At 43.7% G+C, this 26,667-nt stretch overlaps 1 protein-coding gene across 2 annotated transcripts in view; it reads left to right on the top strand.

Moving 5' to 3' along the window:
- The window catches only part of COL6A2 (collagen type VI alpha 2 chain), an 87,754-nt gene that overhangs the window by 39,433 nt on the left and 21,654 nt on the right, over nucleotides 1-26,667 (top strand). For both annotated transcript variants that reach the window (XM_053285178.1, XM_053285179.1), the window contains exons 16-24: nucleotides 1,942-2,004; nucleotides 3,761-3,823; nucleotides 10,841-10,903; nucleotides 13,706-13,756; nucleotides 17,463-17,498; nucleotides 18,320-18,382; nucleotides 22,386-22,448; nucleotides 23,972-24,007; nucleotides 24,374-24,419. In XM_053285178.1, the coding sequence (XP_053141153.1) occupies nucleotides 1,942-2,004; nucleotides 3,761-3,823; nucleotides 10,841-10,903; nucleotides 13,706-13,756; nucleotides 17,463-17,498; nucleotides 18,320-18,382; nucleotides 22,386-22,448; nucleotides 23,972-24,007; nucleotides 24,374-24,419 (484 nt within the window). The remainder of the gene's footprint in view (nucleotides 1-1,941; nucleotides 2,005-3,760; nucleotides 3,824-10,840; nucleotides 10,904-13,705; nucleotides 13,757-17,462; nucleotides 17,499-18,319; nucleotides 18,383-22,385; nucleotides 22,449-23,971; nucleotides 24,008-24,373; nucleotides 24,420-26,667) is intronic.

Below are 26,667 nucleotides of genomic sequence, written 5' to 3'. Positions count from 1 at the left end.
CACCGCTGCTACCGCACACTGGCCGCCGGCAGCCTGGCTCCGCTCCTGGTCTCTCCAGTGTGAGTTGCCCCAAACAGGAGCTTTATTATCTTTAGCATTTAGATCGCCCTCATGCTGTTCAGCTAGCCAAGGAGTATGAAACCTCCTATCCAGAAAATACATCATGAGCTCATGTTCAATAGGGTAGTTTATTTATATAGTTTCTAGTACAGCATATATTGACCACAGAACACAGACAAAGCATAAGAGATCAACATTGAATTGATTAGAAGGACTTTACATGAAAAATAATTTCTTGGAGCTTTAGTATCATATTTACAACCTGCCTAGAGAGTCGGGTACGGTTCTGAAAGCAACCTAACTCTGCATCTATGCTTTTTTATCCTGAAATTTCTTATAACTAAACAGAAATCATAACTTAGAGAAATATGTCAGCTTTCTAATCCTCTCTTAATAGAAAACACAGGGTCACATAGAACCTCCCTCTCTGATATAATTCTCCACTGATATAATTAACCCCTTTTATGTAGATTTTAAATTCCTTCACTAATCTTTATGTTTGAGGAACAGAAAACAACCTAGATAGCTAAACTGGATTCACTAACTATAGCTTTAAGACATCCTGAAAAACTCAGGTAAAAGTATGAAAGTCATTAACAATAATGGAGACAGTCTGTCCTTGTAGACAGGGTTTCAAGCTGCAGGGATTTGTTTTAGTCACAATAGCCTAAACCATGGGAGTCCACAGGACTTTTTTTCTTGGGGAGGGGGGCGGTGGCAGCAAAATATATAAATGCAAAGTATGTAAATAGAAAGTAAAACACAACAGGTAATATTGGCTCAATCGCTTGTCCACCAACCCCAGATGTTCATGGCTTGTATCAATGTATGTGGATCTAAACAGCAGAGGTGAGGGGCAACAGACAGGAACAATAACTCAGTAAGCAGGGGGAAGGCTTAGTTAAAGGGAACAGCTACTAGGACGTAGGGGTGTGCAATGTGATTCAAGGTCAAATTGATTCAGGTCAAATTGGCGGCAATTCGAAGATTCTACCTCAAATCAAATTGCCCTCACAATAAAGGTCCTGATTTTGAGACAAAGCGAATTACTCTGAATTCGACCCAAATCGATTCAGGTGATTCAAATCCCCTTTTGATGCCTGTGTTACTGGGAAAACAGACCTCAAAATGGTGGGTTTTTTCGGGGGAGAGCTGGTCTACCAATTGGGGGCAGCAGGTAGACCAATCCCCTGAGGCAGGCTGATGTGCTAAGTCTGGAGTAGAGAGGTGGTCTACTAGCTGACCCCAATTGGTAGACCAACTCTCCCCAGAAAATCGGTGCTATTTAGGTCCATTTTTCCAGAGAGAACTGATCTACCAAATGGGGTCAGTGGGTAGACCAGCTCTCCACTCCAAACTTAGTGCGTCTCCTGCCTTGGAGGACTGGCTCACCGACATGCTAAGTCCAGAGCAGAGGGCTGGTCTACCCACCAATTACAATCAGCAGACCAGCTAGTGTGTCTGCTCCACCTCGGAGGACTGGTCTACCCACAGACCCCCAATTGGTAGACCAGCTCTCCTCAGGAAAAAGCACCATTTTGAGGCCCATTTTTCCAGCAAAGCAGGCCTCAAAATGGCATTCAAATCACCCAACTTGATTCAGGTGATTTGAGGGTGATTCGTCAAGACAGATAGCCAAGCCGGCTGTTCTTGAAAAATCAATTCAATGGTTCTGCAATTCATGTTGACTTTGAATTGAATCATGTAATTTGATTCGTACATACCCACTAGGAAGTGTTTGTTACAGCATGGAGTAGGAGCAAGGGGGACTCGGAAGGATGCTGAAGCTGATTTCTTTAATAAAGGGCTTCTCATACACTCCTGTTCCAAAGAACGGAAAAGGGGCTTTTCTTTCTTTAATGTCTGTTTCTTTACTTACAGGGAGATCCTGGTCTTGAGGGCCCAAGAGGGCTGCTAGGAGAAGTTGGAGAAAAAGGAGGAAGGGTAAGAAACAACAGAATTGCAGCCAATAGCCTCTCTCTGCATTTGTTCTCTCAAGAGCAGATAGCAAGATTCATTGATAACTTCACTAGCAGTGTGTGCTAAAATGGATGAAACTGCAAGACTATCCTCAAAGTCTGAACCAGCAAAGCAGGGCTCAAAATGATGCTGAAAATTGATCCCTCTGGCTGTTGAAGCTCAGTTTAGCTGCCACTTATTTACCAATTAGAGTGCAGAAGGAGGAAGTCTGCAAATTCCCCTGTATTCTGCCCAGGCTAGAAGTTTCCAGCAAAAGGCCCTGTTATCCTTTGGACATTTCCTCTTGTCACAAAGGTTACCCTGACATGAGGCTTGTTTCCTATGTTGTTGCTTCCACCAATGAAACAAAATGAAGGCAAAAGTGCCCTCTAAGAGAATGACTAGGAAGTTGCCTACATGGCCTGGACTGCATATGATCATCATGGAGTCTCAGCATCAGATGTCCACTTGAAAGTCCAGTCTGCTTGACAATCATCAGAGGCAGTATAGAGGCATCCAGTAGAAATGGACCAAAATTGTGTGGTCACGCAAATGACCTCCATGCATCCCCCGAGGCTGGAACCAGGCCAGTGGCAACCCATGTTGCTGGAGGGGAGCGCAGGTGGGGCTTAGAGGAGCTGCCACCACCCTGTTACCGCTGCTGACAACAATTAAGCCACTAAGGTGCCCTCTCACCGCTCCCCTCCCCCACCAGCTGGACTGCCCTTAAAACATGATCGAACTGGCTCGTGGATCGGCAATTGGGTTTGAATTCAAACCAAACCACCTGTACCAGTTCCATGCACACCCCTGTTTGGGACTAGCTGCCAGCCACAAACCTGAATGTTTTATTTGTGTGACAGAATGGAAACGGAGGCTTGTTATGTTTATTGAACTAAGTTACTAAGGTTTATTATTTAACTCGTACCAAATCCTAAACAAAAGTCCTACGCTGAGGGAAAAGATCTTCCTAACAAAACAATAGCCATCTCAAGTGTCTAGTAAGAAATATAAACTGTCCAATCAGCCCACAGAACTGCAGATTGACACAAACATTCTAAACTCTGTCCTAAACATATGCACTGATGGCAGACATCAATGGCAAGAACAAAGACCATGTACATATACATAAATCCTAACTTTATTTCTGTATGGGGATGGGTGAGTCTGGGGAACAAAAAAGGGAGAAACTGATGGTGGTCTTTTTGCTTCCTCTTGAAACATTCCTGTTTAGTCTGAGGGGAATTTTCTCATTCTCCAAACCCTGGTCAGGATAATTCAAATTCCCCTCCAGGATTGGAGCCCCTACTGTAATCTCATAGGGGCTTGGGCTCCCAATTCCTTCTTCCTACTGCCCTCCTTTTCTTTCTTTCTTTCTTTCTTTCTTTCTTTCTTTCTTTTTTAAAGCAAACTGACTGACATCCCACTCAAGAGCCCTCAATATTCCATAGGTTTCGAAGCTAACAGGGCTCCCCTCCCCCCATTTTAAGGTAACTTCTGCATACCTAGGGAAACCCTTGAGCATGTAGAAAGCATTGATTATCTTTAGGTGGCCCTGTTTCACTTCCTTTTCTGACAGGCACTCAACCATGTGAGTTTGTTATTAGAAGGGGTGGTGATGAATAATTACATCTAATGGCTTCAGATGGGTAACACTTTCTAGCTAGGTTCCTGTTAACTCAAAATTTCTGAGAAGACCATAGACGATTCTCACTCTTTTTCTCATTTGTACCTTTCACAGGGAGATCGAGGATTGCCTGGTCCACGAGGTCCTCAGGGTGGTGTGGGTGAACCAGGCAACCCGGTAAGTTTCATCCATGCACAACTTCAACATGCATTCCCTCCCTGGCTGCTAGCAAGAGATCTAGGACTCCAGGAATAAGGAAAGCCCATGAACACTGCTTGCAAACACTTAGGAGCCACTGTGGCTCATAAGAATTGCAACACTGCTCTCATTATTCCCAATGAGAATAACATTCTCATAAATCTACTAGCTGTCCCCAAGGGTTAGGCTCACTAACTTTGGTGGATGATTTCTACTCCACATGGAGGAGGAATATACATGACATTCTGGGTAATTATGGCCTCTCAGTGCAATATATATGACCATTAAATTATGATCAAGCAAAAAAGATCATTACACAGAGGGTAAGAGACATAGAAAAGCAGAGTGACCTTAGTCTGATTGCTTCCAGATATAATTATCTCAGCTTTTCAAATTACCCGAGGCCAGCTGCGTACCTTACACATTTGCCTACATCCAGGCTGAGAAGGGTCTTCTCTCAGGATCGTTTTAATGTCCTCCCTTCAGCTGTGTTGGAGGGCAGATTTCGAGGGATCTCCTTGTGAAGCCCATGTGGAGCTGCTGAGGTGGAAACATTAACACATACTTTGTTTAATTGCTCGTTCTATAATATTGCCCATTCCATTCAGATCGCGCCCTATCAAAAGAAACATTTGGATTGGTCTGAGGAACATTTTATTGTTTATTTTTTAGGAGATAGGCATGAAGAGGTTACTCATAGGATTGCTTGTTTTTGTTCGGAGGCATGTAAAATAAGGTGTCTGCAAACTGGTTTTTAAATTTTTACTTATGTTATTGTATTGTACTGTATTGCTCTTTGCTCTAGTGTTTATTTGGTCATTGACCGTAAATAAATGAGTTCAGCGGCTCATAACTCTCTCGTATTCGGGGCGACTTAGATGGAGACTCCACAATTACTGGAGTGTCTGAATTGGAGGTGTCCAGCAACTCCTCTTATGTGGTTCAACTGGATCGGTTTCAGTTTATGACTCCTGAGGATGTGGACAAGCTGCTTGGAGCAGTGAGGCCTACCACTTCTTCTCTTGACCCTTGTCCAACATGACTTGTTCTGTGTAGCAGGGAGGCCGTTGTAGGAGGCCTGGTAGAAATCATAAATGCTTCCCTGAGGGAGGGCAGGATGCCCTCTTATTATTAAACCCATTCTAAAGAAGCCTGCATTAGATCCCTCAGAGTTGAGCAACTATAGGCCTGTTTCCAACCTCCCATGACTGGGTAAGATAATTGAGAGGGTGGTGGCCTCTCAGCTCCAGATGGTCTTGGAGGAAACTGATTATCTAGACCCATTTCAAACTGGCTTTCAGGTGGGCTATGGGGTGGAGACTGCCTTGGTCGACCTGATGGATGATCTCTACTTGGGAATTGACAGAGGAAGTGTGACTCTGTTGGTCCTTTGTTGGTCTTCTGTTGGTCCTCTGTCGGACATCAAGCATTGTCTAGAGAGGCTCTTAGGCAGTGCTGGGGAGGAGACAGCTGTCGTGGTGCACATCGGCACCAACCATGTGGGGAAATGTAGTCGGGAGGTCCTGGAAGCCAAATTTAGGCTGATAGGTAGTGTATTGAAGTCCAGGACCTCCAAGGTAGCATTCTCAGAAATGCTACCTGTTCCACGCACAGGTACAGTGAGATAGGCAGAGCTGAGGAATTTCAATGCGTGGATGAGATGTTGGTGCCGGGAGGAGGGGTTTAGATTTGTTAGGCACTGGGATACATTTTGGGGGAAGCAAGGCCTGTACAAAAGGGACGGGCTGCACTTGAACCAAGATGGAACCAGACTGCTGGCGCTTAAAATCAAAAAGGTTGAAGAGCAGCTTTTAAAATGACGCCTGGGGAACAGCCGATGGGAGCTGGGCAGTATCCTCCGTGGCAAAAGCCATCCTTTAAAGTGTGAGGGTGCAAAGAATTCCGATAAAACAGAATGGGACAGAGCAGAGCCACATAAAGAGCAGACGGGAGCCGGTGCCAGCAGGTCAAAGAGTCAAAAGAATAGCATACATCAGGTGAGAGATTCAGCGTATAGGTGCTTATATGCCAATGCCAGAAGCCTCCGAGCCAAGATGGGTGAGCTGGAGTGCTTGGTTGCTAACGCAGAAAAAGATATAGTGGGCATAACAGAAACATGGTGGAACAGTGAGAACCAGTGGGACACTGTTATCCCTGGGTATAAACTCTATAGAAAGGACAGGGAGGGGTGCCTTGGAGGAAGGGTAGCAATGTATGTTAAAGAAGGGATGGAATCTAACAAACTAGAAAACCTAGGTGGACTGGAGTCCTCAACAGAAACCCTGTGGGTGACAATACAAGGTCTGAAAGGGAACGTGCTACTGGGGATGTGCTATCGCCCTCCGGATCAAAACGCTGACAGTGACTGGGAGTTGCAGCAGGAAATCAGGGAGGTGTCAAGGAGAGGCAGGGCTGTAATTATGGGTGACTTCAATTACCCACACATAGACTGGGTAAATTCATAGTCAGGTCATGACAAAGAGGTCAGATTTCTAGATACGCTAAATGACTGTGTCCTAGAACAGTTGGTCTTGGAACCAACCAGAGAGAAGGCGACCTTGGACCTAATTCTGAGCGGCACCCAGGACCTGGTGCGTGATGTCAGTAACATCGACCCTTTAGGGAACAGTGACCATAGTGCCATCAAATTCAGCATATATGCGGGGAGAGAATCACTAAGGACGTCTAACATGGACATTCTAACATGGACGTTCTCCAAAATGAGGAGTATGGTGAAAAGAAAGCTGAAAGGGAAAATCAGGAGAGTCACTTCGCTCCAGAATGCATGGAATTTACTCAAAACCACAATACTAGAAACCCAGTTAGATTGTATACCCAAAAGGAGGAAAGGTACCACTAAGGCCAGGAGGATGCCAGCATGGCTAACGGGTACCATCAAGGAAGCCATAAAAGGGAAGAAGACTTCCTTCCAAAATTGGAAGGCCTGTCCAAATGAAGAGAACAGAAAGGAACACAAACTCTGGCAAAAGAAATGCAAGGTGACAATAAGGGAGGCAAAAAAAGAGTTTGAGGAACATTTAGCCAAAAGTATCAAGGGGAATAACAAAAACTTATTTAAATACATCAGAACAGGAAACCTGCCAGGGCGGCGGTTGGACCATTAGACAATGAGAGAGTGAAAGGGATTATTAAGGAGGATATGGAGGTTGCAGAGAAGCTGAATGAGTTCTTTGCGTCTGTCTTCACGGCAGAGGATACTGAGTATATACCTGTTCCTGATCCAGGCTTTTTAGGGATGGAGGCTAGAGAGCTGATTCAGATATAAGTGACAAGAGATGATGTTCTAAACTGTCTGGAAAAACTGAAAGCTAACAAATCACCAGGGCCGGATGGCATGCATCCAAGAGTCATCAAAGAACTCAAAAGTGAAATTGCCGACCTCCTTGCTAAATTATATAACTTATACCTGAAATCGGCCTCTGTACCAGAGGACTGGAGAGTAGCAAATGTAACACCGATTTTCAAAAAGGGATCCAGGGGCGATCTGGGAAATTACAGGCTGGTTAGCCTAACGTCCGTTCCAGGAAAATTGATGGAAAGCATCCTCAAGGATAAAATTGTAAAGCACATAGAAGAACAGGCCCTGCTGGGAGTGAGACAGCATGGCTTCCGCAAAGGTAAATCTTGCCTCACCAACCTTTTGCACTTATTTGAGTATGTCAACAAGTGTGTGGATCAAGGTGATCCAGTTGACATAGTATACCTGGACTTCCAAAAAGCTTTTGACCAAGTTCCTCATCAAAGACTCCTGAGGAAACTTAGCAGTCATGGGATAAGGGGACAAGTACATGTGTGGATTGCTAACTGGTTGAAAGACAGGAAACAGAGGGTAGGTATAAATGGAGAATTTTCACAATGGAGGGAAGTAAGAAGTGAGGTCCCCCAGGGATCTGTACTGGGACCGGTGCTTTTTAATTTATTCATAAATGATCTAGAAGCAGGGGTAAGCTGCGAGGTGGCCATATTTGCAGATGATACCAAACTCTTCTGGGTATTGAAATCCAAAACGGATTGTGAGGAGTTCCAAAAGGATCTCTCCAGACTGAGGGAGTGGGCGACAAAGTAGCAAATGCGGTTCAGTGTTAGCAACTGTAAGGTGATGCACACTGCAACGAAACACCCCAACTTCAAGTATATGCTGATGGGATCTGAGCTGTCAGTAACTGACCAGGAGAGGGATCTTGGAGTCATGGTGGACAGCTCGTTGAAAGTGTCGACTCAATGTGCGGCAGCTGTGAAAAAGGCCAATTCCATGCTAGGGATCATTAGGAAGGGGGTTGAAAATAAAACGGCTAATATTATAATGCCTTTATACAAAACTATGGTGCGACCACACTTGGAGTACTGCGTACAATTCTTGTCACCACATCTAAAAAAGGACATTGTAGAACTGGAAGAGGTACAGAAGAGGGCAACCAAGATGATCAGGGGCCTAGAGCACCTTTCTTATGAGGCAAGGCTACAACACCTGGAGCTTTTTAGTTTAGAAAAAAGACAACTGCGGGGAGACATGATAGAGGTCTATAAAATCATGCATGGCGCAGAGAAAGTGGATAGAGAGAAATTCTTCTCCCTCTCACACAACACTAGACCCAGGGGTCACTCCATGAAACTGATTGCCAGGAGGTCTAGGACCAACAAACGGAAGTACTTTTTCATACAACGTGTGATCCACTTGTGGAACTCTCTGCCACAGGATGTGGTGACAGCCAACAACCTGGATGGCTTGAAGAAGTGTTTGGATAACTTCATGGAGGAGAGGTCTATCAACAGCTACTAGTCGGAGGGCTGTGGGCCACCTCCAGCCTCAAAGGCAGGATGCCTCTGAGTACCAGTTGGGGGAGTAATGGCATGAGAGAGGGCAATTTCTCAACTCCTGCCTGTGGCTTTCAGCGGCATCTGGTGGGCCACTGTGCGAAACAGGATGCTGGACTAGATGGGCCTTGGGCCTGATCCAACAGGGCTGTTCTTATGTTCCTTTTGGATCTCTCGGCAGCTTTTGATACTATCAACCATAGTATCCTTCTGGAACGTCTGAGAGCGTTAGGGGTGGGAGGCACTGTCTTACAGTGGTTCCACTCCTACCTCTCAGACAGATTCCAGATGGTGTCAATTGGAGACTGTTGCTCTTTGAAATTGTGCTTATGTATGGTGTCCCTCTCCATACTGCATCCAATGCTCTTCAATATCTACATGAAACCGCTGGTGATCATCAGGGGATTTGGTGCGGTGTGTTATCAGTATGCTGATGACACCCAGATCTAAACTCCATGTCAACATCATCAGGAGTTGGAAAAACCTCCCTAAATGCCTATCTGGAAGCAGTAATGGGCTGGTTGAGAGAGAATAAACTGAGACTGAATCCAGATAAGACGAAGGTACTTATTGTGTGGGGTCAGAACTCCATAGACTATTTTGATCTGCCTGTTCTAGATGGGGTCACACTTCCCCAAAAGGAGCAGGTATGCAGTCTGAGAGTACTCCTGGATCCACACCTCTCCCTGGTATCTCAGGTTGAGCTGGTGGCCAGAGGGGCTTTCTATCAGCTTTGGCTGATACACCAGCTGTGTCTGTTTCTTGAGATGAACAACCTCAAAACAATGGTACATATGCTGGTAACCTCCAGACTTGACTTCTGCAGTCCACTCTATGTGGGGCTGCCTTTTTATGTAGTCTGGAAACTCCAATTGGTACAGAATGCAGCAGCCAGGTTGGTCTCTGGGTCATCTTGGAGAGACCAGATTACTCCTTTTCTGAGAGACCTACACTGGCTGCCAAAACTGGGGACCACACAGGGCAAGAAACCAGAAACAAAGAAATCCCCCATTGAATCCCTCAATTCATTGTTTATTTTCATTTATGGTTTATTGTTATCCTTCATAGTGTTATGATCGTCTCACAATTAGTTTTTGATTTATGCATTAAAATGTTTTAGTTCATATTATTCTTCTTGGCATCTTCAGGGGAGGCAATTTTCTCATTAATAGTTCCAATATGTTCTTTTTAGAGAGTCCTACAGATTTACTACATAGATAGTTGTCTTTTTCAGTCTTTTCACCATTAGCCTGACACGGGGGATTTCTTTGTTCCAGAGCTACACTGGCTGCCAATAGGTTTCCGGGCAAAATATAAAGTGCTGGTTATAACCTATGAAGTCCTAAATGGCTTAGACCCTGGGTATTTAAGAGAATGTATTCTTCATTATGAGTCCCATTGCCCACTGAGGTCGTCTGGAGAGATCCAGCTCTACTCCAGTTGCCGCCAGCTTGGGTGGTGGCCACACGGAGACAGGCCTTCTCAATTGCTGTCCCAGGACTGTGGAATGCACTCCCTTCTGAAATAGGGCCCTCCCCATCTCTGACAATTTTTTAAAAGCACTTGAAAACCCACCTCCTCACCCAAGCTTTTTTAGCTTTTTAAATTTTTAAGTTTTAATCTGTTTTGATTTTTAGATGTTTATAGTGTTTTAAGATTTTTGTGTATGTTTTAACTTGTTTTATGTCATTGTTAACCGCTCGGAGACTAAAGTTTGGGGTGGTGTACAATTTAGATAGATATTCACAAGATTTCCTCACTCGTGGAGGCAGCATACATCCAGCTCTTCCATACAGTGTCAGCCACTATATCTTGACATCCCAGCTTTTCTGATGGACACCTTTCAGCGTCTGTCAAAGTTTTATTCAGGTCTGCTGGCATCCTGTTATGGGCATCAGCTCACCAGCTGTTCTTCAGCCACCCCTACCCTCTGTTTGTCCAGACATTTGTGAAAGAGGAGAATCCCTACACCATCTTTTGCTATTGTGGATAGGTTGAAAATGGGGGCAACAAGATTTTCCTGTCAGTTCTCACTTCTTCCTGCTAATGAGAACCTGTGAGGAAAATGAGGGCTTTGACATCACCAAAGTGGCATTACTGAAGCTCTTACAAAACTGTGTACCCCACACTCATTCTTTGTTTTCTACAACATTACTGCAGGGCTCACGAGGGGATTCCGGTGAGACAGGTGAAAGGGGTGACCCAGGTGTTCCAGGACCAAAGGTAATGCATAAGTATATAAGTAACAGGATTACACTTACATTTTATATATCATTGGTTTTAATTTTTATTGTTTATCACTGAATTTATCATTGTTTTTAATTGCTGCATTTCTTCCAGAAAATGCAGTAAGTTTATAAAAGAACAGAAGTACACAAAGAAGTTGTTTACTTTTTGGCAACCTCCGGAGAGCCTAGACACGGTTGTTCAAATACAAGATGCCATTTCTTAAGCAGAGCACCACGTTCCGGTGAATGCAAGCTTGAGAGAAACTCCTAGCATAGAGGGGAAGTGGAGAGAGATTGCAGTGATAGACAAAGCACGCGCGCACACACACAGAGTTACAATTAATATAGCTGTCCTAATTTCTGTGTAGCTGATAAGCATAGACTTCAAGGTTCTCATCCCTGCTCTTCAGAGTAAGTAGGGATGGATAGGCTTTGCCACAAGAAGATAGATAGCTGTGGGAGCCAAGGCAGTCTGGGAGGCAAGTTTAGAATTCACCATGGAAACCTCCTCAGCCTTGCTGTAGGTCTCGGAGAGGACTTTGAGGATCTTGGACAGCACAGAATGCAAGTCCAGGGACTCCTGACTGACCCCCTTCTGGAAGACATCAGCCTCCATGGAAATGGAAGGGGAAAGGGGGGCAAGTTGGCAGGAGCTCTGGGCTAGCTCCTGGGGTAGGCAGCTTAAGACAGAAAGCCCAGCAGAAACAGATTCAAGAGAGGAATCCCAGGAACTATCCAACTAGAGTCCAGGTGCAACTTGGAGTGCATGGAGGTGTGCACACCATTAGAGAGAGAACGCACACTCATGAACACACTCAGCGTTAAAGGAAAAGAGAAGATACTCTGGGAATTCCTTGCCTTCAGGACATGGCTAGGCAGGTGGCCATGCTGCAAATAGTCTAAGGGCTGGCAACAAAATACATGATTGAGCTGGTGAGGTACTCGTACCAATTCAGGCAAATGGCTGGTTTTGGTATATGGTTAATCTTTATTGGATTGTGGGGGGGAGTTTGGAGATAAGTTTGGAAACATGTTTTTAGAAATAATTTATTTCTCTTCTTTTAGATAGAGCTTTATTATTAAGCTGAGGAATCCAGCTGCATGTGGTCCATGAGCCAGGCCTACAAATTCTGGCCATGGGGACAATCTCAAGGAACAAATGCTCATGATTTTTGGCAACTATTAGGCAATTTTGGTCTACCTCCTTAAAGATGGAAAATAGGTGACAACATTGTTGTACTTACAGCTTTATCTCTACCCCACCCCCTTCAAAAAAATTATGGTAAAATTGTGTCCGTTTTTGCAAGGGGGGAAAAGGTTAGGGTAACGATGAACAAATTATTGAATTCTCTCCATGGAGTAATCCTTGGAGGACATTCCTGCCAATTTTCTTTTCTATTCTTCTGACTCGATCAGTGAAATTTTATAGTAGTTCTTTGTGTGTCATCTAAGTTTTTAAAAGCTTTTAAAACACCTTTGCACGTTTAGCCATTGCAGGCCTGATGCTCAGGGCAATAAAAGCATGGTAACATAGAGAAAGGTGCAAATATTGCAGTGTTATCTATTTTCCATCTCTAGGGATGCAGTCCTTGTCAAAAATCACACTGAGCATTCTTTCTCCCAGAGATGACTCATGTACTGATGTATACTCCATTTTGCAGTTGTAGTCCCATGTGGGTCACTTTTCACTTTAGCAATCCTAAAAATGTCTTCAAATTTTTAAAATGTTATATGTTTGATAAAGTATTGAAACAAGTTACTATGGAAAACTTTTCATATGTATGTATTGGCTGACTGCAGTTATTTGTAATATTAATACAGATCCATTTTCTATGTATATCATGGGGTTTGTTTGTTTTTTGAGGTTCCCTTCTCTTGGCTACCTTTGGTCATTTTGGGACCACTTCCTCTCTTGTTGTTGGTTCAGGTAGCCAGGCAGACAATATAGCAATAGCAATAGCACTTACATTTATATACCGCTTTATAGCCGAAGCTCTCTAAGCGGTTTACAATGATTTAGCATATTGCCCCCAACATTCTGGGTACTCATTTTACCGGCCTCGGAAGGATGGAAGGCTGAGTCAACCTTGAGCCCCTGGTCAGGATCGAACTTGTAACCTTCTGGTTACAGGGCAGCAGTTTTACCACTGTGCCACCAGGGGCTCAGTGTTTAATAACACTGAGTGTTTAATAACACTCAATAAACAGGTGTTTCTTTCCTTCTTTTATTAGGCTAACAATTGAGCATTCTCAAATAATTGCTCTGGAACATATCTTGAAATGTAAAGGGAGGAGGCCCATATGACCTTGAGTACTCCCAGAAAGCTCAACTTTTCCCTTGTTCCCAGATTTCTACCCTTTTTAAGCCAGGGATGCTGACAGTTCAAGGTGGTGCCTGTTTTCCAGCAAGTTGTTCCTTTAGCTACAGTACTGTCAAACTAGGTTGGCCATTCTTAGTCCTTTGCAGTGCTGTCTCTCTGGGGCACTAGAAATGTCAATTAACACTGATGGTGGGAACACATACAGCACCAGATTATGGACACGAGAGAATCCTATAAAAGAGAAAATGGAGGAGCGGGTTTCAGGCAATCTGCCCATGGAAGATAGGATCTTGGCCGCCTGCAACTGCTCCATGCATTTCTGCTCATTAGAACCCATGGACCTAACCGCACCACACAGAACAGTGCTCTTCAGCAAAAAGACACGGCCGTTCATGACAAAGTAGAGCAGTACAAGCAAGCTTCTTGAATGCCATGCTTTCTTTGAAGAAGCATTCTTTCTTTCTTTTTAATCACAGGGAGACAGAGGGAGACCTGGCTTTAACTATCCTGGACCCAGAGGACCCCCGGTATGTGTTGTACATGCTTTTATTTTGTTCATCATTTATACTTAAAAGTGACTCATATGGAAAGCTCTCCTAGCAAGTAAAGAAGGAAGGGGATCAGAGGAGAAGCCAACTTGCAGACAAAGCAATGGGAGTTCCTTGAAGCCAGCCATGGAAAAAGGAAATGGCCTGTAGCTCAGTATTAGAGCAAGTGTTTGATATGCAGAAAGTCCAGGGGAAGAACCACCATGGGGTGAATGGGTTCAAAGAGCCCGGGCCACCAATGAGAAAGGCCGGCGAAGCCTGCAGGGGGGCATGGCTCGGGCTCCAGAGAGCCCCGAGCGAGCTCTCCCCCATCCACGTCTGGACTCCAAAGAGCCCCAAGTGAGCTCTCCCCCGTCCATTTCAGGCAGCACTTACTGCCTGACAGCATTTATTTCATTGGAGGGAGAGAAAGGGAAATAAAGGACAGGGGAGAGCTCGCTCGGGCTTTTTGGAGCCCGAGCCACGCCCCTGTGCATGTGACATCACACGCGCGGGGCGTCACTAGAAGGGCTGCCGGGTGGGGCTGGACACAGGTCACCGTTCAACTGGCTCCGCACCTTAAGGGGAAAAGTCAACAGTTAAAGGATCTCAAGCACTAGGGCTAAGGAACATTTCTCCTTGGAGAAACCTGGAGAGCGGCTGCCAGCCACATTCAATAGTACTCCTAGACTCTGTAACCTGAGTCCAAGGCCACTTGGTGTGTTATCTCCCTCGGGGCATGCTTTGAGGTGGCAAACGTTAGAGCAGTCTGCTCTGCTACTTAAGAGGTACTGGCACAACAAGAAGTGACTCAAGAAAGCACTCAGTTATTGGACAGCATGATTACCAGAAACACATGTCTATTTATGAGATTAAGCATGATAACTGTCATAGATAAACTGGCAAACCAGGTGTATACTTATTTCAATTTTAGAGTGGTGACTACTTCTTGAGACAGTCTTTTTAAATTCAATTTTGTATATGTTTCCCTTGAAACTCAAGAAGCGACGGCTGGCACAGAATGAAGCAGTCTACTTCCTGAGGAGATTACTTGCCAGGAGCACGTCCCACTAAAACTCCAACATTTTTGTTGGTTTTGCTGCCGCAGTCTCACCTGGCTGCTCCTCTGGAAGCATCTCCGTTCCCTCTTGTCTCCTGGGCTATTAAGCCCTGAACAGCTTGGGTGCAACATCTAAGCGATTGCCTCCTTCCCTGTGTCCCAAGGTGATGTCTAAGATGGACTCAGGGCACCTGCTTAGCATGGGGCCATTGTTAGGGGCTGACCTCATTGAGCCACCTGCCAGGAACCACACCTCAGCAGGGGGCCATTTCAATTTTGCTCTCTTCCTCTGGGGCAGTGGTGCAGATCGGGCCCCAAGAAAAGTGAGAAGTGAATGGGCAATGGTGACAGGCTTACTGGGGGCATCTTAAACCTGGAACTAATTGTTGCTATTAACCTATGTTAAGCTTCTAGGATTGTGTGGGCTAAGGCATTTCTATATGGATGAATACATAAATAACTGTATCAAACTATGGTTTGCTTTTTAATGATATGGTATGGTAAAAGCAGCTCTGCTCCCAGATAAATTTACCATTTTAAGGCTGCAGCCCTGGGCTCAATTACTTGGAAGTAAGTCCCGTTGACCTCTGAGTAAACCTGCATAGGATTGGACTGTTAGCATCCCTTCTCTTCACTAGAATACATCTAATGCTACTACTTATATGTTTTATTATTAAAAGCATATTAGCAAATGGGGGGAAAACAAAATTTTCCAACTGAATATGTTCACAGTGGTTATTTCAATATGCAACAAGGGAGTTTTAGCTTTTCAACAGATGTATTGTCACTTCTAAAAGATTTGCACACACATCAATTCTGGAGTGAACAGACTGTTTAAAAGATACATCTTGCACTCAGTGAAAGTGCTTCTTTCTTTGCTACCTCTAGAAAAGTGTTATCTTTTATGAATGAGCATCCCAAATTGACCCAGTGCAATAGCCGCTAAAGTCAAGCATCCTGCTAATCACGTGCTAAGTAGGGATGTGTGAATCATGGTGTAGTGGTTAGAGTGCTGGACTAGGACCGGGGAGACCCGAGTTCAAATCCCCATTCAGCCATGAAACTAGCTGGGTTACTCTGGGCCAGTCACTTCTCTCTCACCCTAACCTACTTCACAGGGTTGTTGTGAAAGAGAAACTTAAGTATGTAGTACACTGCTCTGGGCTCCTTGGAGGAAGAGTGGGATATAAATGTAATAACAACAACAACAACCATATCTAGGGATTCGGGTGATTTGGAAACAGAACAGATCACCACTGTGGTCTGTTGTCTAGATTCAGGTACAAATCGAATCGTGCCAGATTCACTTTGAATTGATTCGAGATTTGGATTCCTCCTGTTAATTTCCCCAGATTCCCAGCTTCCATTTAAAAAAAAAAAAAAAACAAGCTCTAGCCCTTGTAGAAGTGGAGTTATGGAGCAAAATGTGTGGTCACTATTTTTAAAGTGTTTGGATTCTTTGGTGTATAATAACTTTTCCTCAATGAATCTCTGTGAGGATTCATTACACACCTTTATTTCTTCTCTTCATTTTGACTGTCTTTGGACAGTGTCAACTGCCATGTGCCAACTACAACCCCCCCCCCCACACACACACACACACCTGCAAGGCAGTGGGGAACTACTCAATTTATTTTCTAGGAATTTTCCCAAATGTTTCGACTCTTTGGTGTCTAATAACCTTTCCCCATAATGAATCCCTATGAGGATTCATTACATACCAAAGAGTCTAAACACCTCAAAATTTCCTAAAATATAAACTGAGTACCCAGTGGCTTGTGGGCTGGGGAGGGGGTAGTTTGCACATGGGGTGCCACTAATTCCCCACCCCCACCTGCATAGCAGTGAGGTCAAAATGAACAGAAGAAATGAAGGTGCGTAATGAAGACACCAAAGAATCTAAACACTTCAAAAACTCCCAAAAAATAAACTGAGTACCCCAGTGTGCATGGGGGAGGGGGAGGCAGGGGGATAGTTGATACATGGCAGTTGACAGTTGGCACTGTCCAGTTACAGTCAAAATGAACAGAAGAAATGAAGGTGTACAATGAATCCTCATAGAGATTCATTATGAGGAAAAGTTATTATACACCAAAGAATCAAAACATTTGAAAAATAGTGACCGCACACTTTAAAAAAAAATTAAAACTGGGAATCCATGTTAGGGTTAGAATAGGTCGACTTCAAATCCCTATTATTTCCAATGGCTGAAATATACAAAATCAGTAAAAACTGAATAAAATTATTAAAAATCAACCATGTGCCCCACTGCCTTGAAATATGGTTGGTAGGTGGCGCCCATGGGGTGCCACCTAGGACTTTTATAAGTGCCCTAAATTGATCCAAATCCAAATAAAATCTAATCAAATCCAAATAGAATTTGGGGGGACAGATTCAGACACAAATCAAATTGGGGTGATTCGATTTGGGCACAAATCAGATCAAAAAAATGGATTCGTGCACATCCCAAGATGCTAAGAGCCCACGTTCTCCATTGGAATTGAAAGAACCTTCTATGTGCTCAACATCTCTGGAGAGGCGAAATGGTTGGCCCCAACTAGAAATTAGAAGATACTTTTCATGTTGTCTCTGGGGAGACTTATGGCAGGGTAGAGTAAAGGCTGACCAGCTCTTTTCTTTTCTTAGGGTGAGAAAGGTGAGAAGGGCCTTCCAGGACCAGAGGTATAGTATGATCAGAAGTTTATCAGTTTCTTCAGCTAACAGACTGGTAATGGCTTATGTCTTGGTCTCCTCAATGCGCGACCTCTCTGTCCAGCCCTCTTTTGGAGCACATATGAGGATTTGCAGGTTCTGATTATTTAGTGGCTCAATGCCAGGACTCCTGGTGCCATTATTATGTGCAGTAAGCCAGTGCTGGCAGGATTATTCAGTCTGCATGGGTGTCTTTTTGTTACGATGTCTATGGAAAGATTTCTCCTCTAAGATACTGTCAGCCAGGGGTGGAGCCACCATTGAGCAGGCGGGTTCAAAGAAGCCAGCAGCAAGCTATGGAAGGTTCATGTGAGCCCTCCAGAGCATTGGCTGGCTGGGTGCATTGATTTCCCTTTCTCCCTCTCGCTGGAGGGAGAGGAAGGGAAATGAATACACCCAGTCAGCCAATGCTGGCTGGAAATGAGCTCTGGAGGGCTTTCACAGGCCCTCCGGAAAGCGGGCCACGCTCCTTTTGCACATGGCATCACGCGCAAGGGGCATCACTGGTGCATGCATGGCAGGGCCCCTGGGGATGGGGCAAAACCCGGGCTCCACCATTGGATACTGTCCCCACCACTGGAAACTGTCCCCATCCACTTCATTTTCTTCAGCTTAGCTTTATATCATTAAAGCAATAGTATAGCAATTTGCCTACAGACACTTCCCTAAAAGGCACCTAGAAAGGCCAAGTAGAAATGGTGTGGTAGGTAGAGAGAAGCGATTTGCTTCAGGCATAGGAATCAGCAGAGAAAGATGAGAATAATTCTTATGCTTCTCAATTTTTGGAACAGGGCACAAGAGGAGACTATGGAGCAAAAGGCACCAAAGGAACAAAAGGCCCTAAGGGTGAACCTGTAAGTACTCTCTCTACTATTCTACATGTCTGCCCTTTACCAGTGTGTAGCAGTGCCAAAATTTGGTAAGGCTAATTACCATCTATGCAAATTAGAGCCCTATGTGGAAAGGGAAATGCCGGATGTTCAAGCTGGTTTCAGAAAAGGCCGAGGAACAAGAGACATCATTGCTGATGCACGCTGGAGAATTGAGAAAGCCAAAGAATGCCAAAAAGAAGTCAATGTGTACTTTATTGACTACAGAAAAGCCTTTGATTGCATCAACCATGTCAAGTTGTGGAATATCCTTAGGAAAATGGGCATCCCAGAACATCTCATTGTTCTCACGAGAAACCTATACACAGGACAGGAAACCACAGTACAGACAGAACATGGTGAAACAGACTGGTTCCAGATCGGCAAAGGAGTAAGACAAGGCTTTATACTTTTTCCTTATTTATTCAGTTTCTATGCTGAACATATACTGAGAGAAGCTGGATTGGAAGAAGATGAGTGTGGTTTTAAAGTTGGAAGAAGAAACCAATAACCTGCACTACGCTGATGACACCACTCTGATAGCTGAGAATGCAGATGATCTGTAAGCTCTAGTAATGAAAGTCAAGGAGCACAGTGAAAAAATGGGACTACAATTAAATGTAAAGAAGACTAAACTAATGACAATGGGTACAGCAACCAGCCTCAGAACTGACAATGAAGACATTGAAGTGGTGGATAGCTTCTGCCTTTTACGATCAACCATCAACAGGATCCAGCAATCAAGAAATACGCAGCAGACTAGCACTTGTTAGGGTTGCAATGAAGGCCTTGGAAAGGATATTTAGATGTTGTGACGTGTCTGTACCTACAAAGATTAGAATCGTTCAGACAATGGTTTTCCCCGTGACACTCTATGGATGAGAAAGCTGGACCTTGAAAAAGCAAGATAGAAAAAGCATTGATGCTTTTGAACTTTGGTGTTGGAGAAGACTTTTGAGGATACCATGGACAGCCAGGAAAATAAACAAATGGATCATAAAACGAATCAATTCAGAATTTTCACTCAAGGCACAAATGACCAGGCTCAAACTATCATACTTTGGACACATTATGCGAAGACCCAGCTCCCTTGAGAAGTCTGTAATGCTGGGGAAAGTTGAAGGAAAGAGAAGAAGAAGACGACCAGCAGCAAGGTGGATGGACTCGATTACGGCAGCAATGAATGCACCACTGAGAGACCTTAAAGACCAAGTTGAAGACAGATCATCCTGAAGAGAATCTTTGTTGCTAAGAATCGACACCAACTTGACGGCACTTAATTAATCAATCAATCATTCATTCAATTACCATATAGACTTGCCGGACATTTCTGTGTGCCCCAAAGGCATTACAGCCTTTGGCTGTAAACCATACCAACCAGAGATGAAAGTTTGGGTGGTATATAAGTTAAATAAAATAAAATAAATTTCTCAATTCAGCTTGCCTTGTTTATCAGGGTTTTGGCTGATGAGTCACCAAAATGAGATTCACTTTCACAAGCTTTTGTTTCCCTCATGGATTTTGCATTACACTACAGACCCATGTAACCTTAGGGTAGCTCCACACATTATCATTGCTATGAGAAACAACTGTGGTACACACAAACAGAAGTTGTGTGGTGAGCACATGAGTGTACACACATCTTTAAACACTGATGAGCACATATCTGGAAATCTGATTAGGCCAGGTTTTCCAGCCATGCTTACATTAGTGTCTTCAGCTCGGAGTATGTGCATATGTGATGTTCATTCATCATATGTTTGCTTTTGGAATACTGATGTAACACTGGTGTTTCCCACAGCAGTCAGGATACCTTGAGCTGCCCTAGTTATCTCAATTTCCTTTTTAGTGTTCCATTTTGTGATGGGTGAACTGTGAACTGTGATGGGTATGATGGTACTTCTGGCCTTTCTTTTTCATACAATGATCTTGTCTTAAGATGCACACAAAGATTCCCAAGGAGTTAAAAGCTATGGCCAAACTAGAACTGATGCGGGAAGTCATATTTGTTTGTTCATATATCAGCCCCATTCACAACTAAATGTTTTGTTTTGTTTTTAACAACAAACCATGCATATAGGTAAAGAAAGCTGAAACCATACAAAAATCTGCATATCTCATTAGCAGAGATGAAAGTGAACTGAGTTTACATATCATGACCTAGGTATCTTCGAAGACTTCTTCACCTTTCTGGGGGCAGGGGGGGCTATCCTGTGTCTCCAGCCTTATTTACCACTTTCTCTACTGTATTAATCTCCCATTTTCTGTATATTTATCCCCTGATAACTAGACAGACACATTTTGCAGTGGTGATTATCCTGTATTTTGGAGGAGGATAGGCAGCTGCCCTGATTCATCCCAGTACAGAGTCTTTTCCAGTGTATATTTGCTTCTGGAACAGGGAACCGAACCATCTTATTCTTTTCGTTGTGTAAACGACTTTTATGAGCCTTTTTGTTGTTGTTGAAAAGCAGTATGTCAGTATGTATCCACATCCTCATCTAAATATATTGACTACAGATGGTTTTGCTATTATTGCTTCCAATAATGTGATGCAGATAGTTGTCTGCCCCCCACAATTATTTTGTAGATGAATAACTTGAGGTTTACAGTTATTTATTGAAAATCATAGAAATAGACTGGCTATATAGGGATTTGATCCCAAACATCTTCATCACACTAATAATTATAGTAGATTTTAGCACTCTTGCTAAGTAGGCTATGGTTGATAGAGCTTTGTGTTTGCCCAGACTCCCTACAACAAACATGGATTCTGTTTCAACACTTCCACTCCATATTAGAAGAGGATGCCAGAATGTGGCATGTCCTTCTCCAATGTGATAGAGTGGACAGAGTGTCAACTTTGCTGCTACCAAGAAACTCTTTGGATTATTTTGGAGAAAGACTCTAGCCCCACACAGTCTCTTAATAGAGAGGGCTGTACTCAAGTACACTCTCCAAAAATGAGGCAGAAGTTCCACCTGGCACATCAATCACTTTCCCCTGCAAGGCAAGTCCATCACACATACTGCCTTTGTCTGAAGAGATGAAGGCTGTACATGTGATGGCGGGCACATCTGTGATTGAGAGGCTCTTGTGCCTGAGTCTTCCTATCATGGATAAGCCCGCCATCACATTTACAGCCTTCACCTCTTCAGCAAAGGCTTTAAATGTGACGGATCTGCCTGGCAGAGGAAAGTAAGTGATGCACTGGACAGGACTTCTGGCTCTTTTTTGGAGGCTGAACTCCAGTACTTATTAAATAACATCTGAATGAGGCTACAGTGATCCAGTTACCAGGACACTTAGGTTGGTAATCCTCTTTGTGTGGTGTGGGCCCCTGCCCTTTGTCACACCCATGATGTAGAATAATGAGTGCATATCCTACATGGAAGGAAGCCCAATTTGCACAGAGGCCTAATTCTTACCATTCTTCCCCAACAAAAACAGAGAGGAAAGATCAGCACAGCACAGCCCAACTAGGCTTCCGTGCTTATGGGCCTCCATATGGAGTGCCTACCTTAAATGTTAAGTGCATAGTGGAAATACCTTTCCTCTGCCACACAGAGGATCACCAGCCTGGTAAGTACCTGATGCAGCCTTTCTCTCAGCCTTATTTGTTTCCTATGGTGGTTAATAGGGGTTAACCGCCCTGAGCCATTTTGGAAGGGCGGTAATCAAATCAAATCAAATCAAATCAATAAATAATAGTGATAAATTAGGTAGTACCATAAAACGCATTGTGTGTACGCCCTTCCCCCCGCCATCTCAGCTAACTTCCAGTATTGAAGTGCTAGGAGAAACATTTTGTATAGTACTTAAATGCTATAAAAATGATACACAGTACTTTAGACATTGTAAACCTGAATGGTCTAGAGGAGGCACCTTTGTCTTTGGGTAAGTAATTAACCTTCATGTTCATTGTAATACATTTTCACGTTCACATGCATAAACGTCCATGTAGATAAATCAATTTCTCCTTTTATAGGGTGACCCTAGCCCACCAGGTGAGCCTGGACTCAGAGGACCTCTTGGTGAAGAAGGACCTGAGGTACTGTAGCTGTGTCATACTGGTTATCATATCATGCCTACCACTGCTGCCCCCTTTCTCTGGTGTTCTGGAGCTGACTCTCAGGACTTTCAGTGTCTCTGTGTACAAAACGTTTCACACACAAGCAGCTGCCAAGTACCCAAACAGAGTTGAGAAAAATCAGTGAAAAATTTAAAGATGTATCCGAGTCTAGTTAACATAATTCTATATTGCTAAGGAAGAGAAATGAGACATTTCATTGCATGATGTGCTGGATTTATCCCAGTTTGGCTTGAATCCCATTTTCAAGACAATTCTCTGATCCATGCCTGGAAATGTTATCCAATAGATCATGGGCAAAAGCAGTTTCACACATTTAGGGCATCAAATGATTTCTTGAAATGCTTACTTTTTTCCCTATGGGAAATTTCAAATGATTGTTGTAATGAATTTCATTTAAGCTGATCTTCAAATATTCCAACTTGATTGGCTTTTGTTCAGGCTAGGTGAAAGTTTGTATTGGTACACTGTGTGTGTAAATATTGCGAACCCAGACCCAAATAAGACAAGACATGCATAGCTGGAAGAAACTAGGGCCACTTTATTGAATAAATACAAAACCTGCAACAAGGAATTAAACTATCTCCTATATGGGTCAATCTCATAGGAGATATGCCTACAGGAGAGTGAAGGACTGGACTTTGATTCAGCTCAGTACCAGACCAAACCTCTTCTCGACCACGAGGTTACCCCCAACGAGGGGATTCATGCCAGCCCATCTCAACCCAGGTCACGAGGCACTGAGCAGCGTTTACTAGCATGCATCCGAGTGAGAGGGGATCCAGCCTAAGAGTCGCGAGATCACCAAGCCTTCCTCTGTATTCCCACTCACCATAATAGCTCTCCAACCCAACACCAATGCAATTTACCTACCCCAACCCGCACTTGTCTGCAAAGTGACCAAATCAACCCCGTGACAACCTCAACAAAATCAGTGAGAAGTAGGCAAAAAAAGGCCACAACCACAGCCAATTCGCTGAGACCCCCCAAAATTCCTACTTGGCCCCAAAAGGTGACCGGAATATCCCTTACTGAGTTAAGGGACAGGCGAGAGGGTGCCTGCCCACAGAGCAAAAGGGGAAAATGATGGAGCAGGCTGCTGATGCAGGTGCTCTTCAAATCTGATTGGTCCACCAGCAACACGTGCTGGGGGACGAAAATGGTAGCCTGCATGTTTGTCTCTCAGGCCAAGCCCGCAACTCCACCCACCACTCACCCAGTATCACTGCTAATGGGGCGAAAGGGGCAGGGAGCGACTTAAATGTAAAGAACAAAAAAATGGTAACTCTTTGGGGAATTTTTTTTTTTTGGCAGGCAGTCATTCATATTGCCCAAAGCCAGTGATGGTTAAGTTTGTTAACAATGTGTTCCGTTGTGTGCTGCTTTGTATGCAAATACTTTAAGAACCTAGCAGAAGCCAAAGATTCCTGATGCAAATGAGAATTTTTAGAAACATCCATAATGTCTCTTTCATCTTTTTATAGGGTAGCCCTGGCCCTCCTGGAGATCCCGGCTTAACTGTAAGTAGAAGAGAGAGAAAACCTAACTAATTATGATTGCATTTTCACATAGGGAACTTGCTGCCTACCTAATTTCAGTTTGCAATGATGTATAAGAAGTTCCCACTATGTGGGTGAAAGCTCTAGCATGTATCAGTGCCAAAAGCAGAATTTGAATCATGTCGTTTTGCACACAGTAGAGGGAGAAAGCATGAGATTTCATTTATTCAGCAAGGCTAAAACCTGATTTGACAAAGAGAGGATACAAATAGAAGCCATTAAGGTAGATAATTATCCACTTCATGCTGGCTAACTTCCGAGTTGTTCTTGTTATGCCCATCAAGAGCTTGAGCTAACAGCTCTTTACTTTCTGTCTTTTGCTGGTAGGACTGTGATGTGATGACCTACGTCAGAGAGACCTGTGGCTGTTGTGGTTAGTTCAGTCTTTTTTCCTTGTGGATTTAAAGTAGTGATGTGCTTCCTTTAAAGTAGGACTGCTCCTAGGACAATAGCTGTATAATTTCAGTGTTAACAGACAAAGGTCATTCAGTGATTTTTCATCAATCATAAATTTTATGTGTGGTTAAAAAAAATTAAGACAACCAATAAGAAAAGAAAAGAAGCAACATTCAAGACCACATTTTTTAAAAAATGTTACATCTGTACATATCATTGCAGTTCTGATATAACAAATATAAAAACAATGCACAATATTGAGGCTGTGCACACGAAAAGCCCTACTCAGGTTAGGGAAGCCCTACATGGGTAGGGCTGCTTGTGTGCACAGCCAGGATCGAGCCCAATCCCAGTGCTGCCCTCGCAGGCAGCCCGACTTTTAACCCCAGCCTTTAGCCAGGGTTTAAGGGAACGGATGTGCCCTTATCGCCAGTGCCAGAGTCATGTGTATGCTTGGGCTGCATGAGTTGGGCACCTAGAGCACCCAACTCCCAGGGGAATCCCCCAATAGCACTGCACTCACCACACGGTGCACTGTGGGAATCCTGGTGGCTGGGAAAACAAGTCCTGTCCTCCAGAGGTCCATGCCGCTCCATGCAGCGCAGATCATGTGGGTGCACAGCAGCACGCTGGAAGGAACATCAGCGATCACCTGGGGGGAAGGTACTGTAGGTCCATCCCTGCCTTCCCCCCCACCACGCCCTCTCTCCCTGGCCCGGTAATTAGGGGTGCGCACAGAACTGGATTTGCATTCTATTCCAAGCTCAGAATGGAACACAAATTCCTGGAACATTCCATCGGAAATGAGCCATCGTTCCAGCGGAATGAGCTCAGAATGTTTCAGATGTTCCGAACACCATTTTGGCAGGCTGTTTTCCTCCTGCTGACTGGTTTTGGCACTGGCTTCCAGTTGGCTTGTAATCTTGCCTCCTGGTTGGCTAGTTAGCATACAAATCAAGTTTGTATGATAACAAGGTCTGTTTCGAGTCAGAACGTTTCAAGTTCAGAATATTCTGCACATCCCTACTGGTAATGATCGTAAGTATAGCCTTGTTATGTACACTCCATATAATTACTTAATAACATTAGATATCATTCCTCACTGAGTACTCATTACATAAATTAGATGCAAGTAAGCAATCATGAAATTAAAAGGGCACTTTATCTTTCTGACCATGCATAAATGGCTCTATCAGTGAAATTAAGATAAGACAACCAATGATTGCAAAGCAATCATATCTGAACCTCAATAACCCTAACAAATTTAAAATTATGTGTAAGATATAGATATAGATATAGATATAGATATAGATATAGATATAGATATAGATATATATTCAGGAAGAGAGAGATTTCTAGATTTGATTGTTATGTATTGCTTTGGGTTTTATGTATAAATGGCATATATTACAGGCAGGTCCAAATTTGTATTGTAATTGTAGTGTATTGTGGTGACAACCACGGTTCCCTCTAAGGCGTGCACATGTGCGCATGCTCATAAGTTTTCTGATGTCTGCTAAGTTAATTTTAGATCTCGCTCAGGTCGAATTAGGAAGGCCCCACTCTGAATGTACATACGCACACAATGCCTAGATACTGCCGCCCAGAACAAAACTCATTCTGCACAGAAATGAAAAAAATTAGAAAATAGTCTAAGATTTGGCTGTGTGGCAAAATACACCTCTGACTCCAGGACCACATCCAGAGAATAGACTTCCAGAAGCACACTGTTTGAATACAAGTGTAAACCTGATGACATGGGGTGCATTACCAAGAAGGTTTCAATCCCCGGATGATAAGATGACCTTATCCCACCAAAAGTGGCTGCTTCAATTCACACTGTGTATTCCCACCAGTTTTCTTTTCTGGATGGATTCCTATAGCTTTACAAATACAAATATTTCTTTCTCTGCTCCCATCAGCCCCCATTTTTCTTTCTCCTTGGATTGGCTACCTTCTTTCTCCTTGGGTTGTCTTTTTTTTAACATATAACAATCTTTGCTTCCTCCCAGTTGCTATGAGGAGAGCCATGAACTATTGTAGGTGCCTCTCCTGTATCCCTTTAAAATATAGTAGCACCACAGCACTTTCCCTGACAAAGAGCACATCTAAATGCCAATTTGAAGTTCAATCAGTGCTGATTTCCACAGAGGTTGTTGCTTCCCAAATACATGACACACATGGAAATCCATGCTTTTCTGACACAAATTGCCTCCAAATCCATG

This window comes from Hemicordylus capensis, chromosome 1 (assembly GCF_027244095.1).
Source record: "Hemicordylus capensis ecotype Gifberg chromosome 1, rHemCap1.1.pri, whole genome shotgun sequence".
NCBI lineage: Eukaryota > Metazoa > Chordata > Lepidosauria > Squamata > Cordylidae > Hemicordylus > Hemicordylus capensis.
Note: the sequence above shows the minus strand (reverse complement) of the source record. Positions and strands in the feature narration are given on the sequence as shown.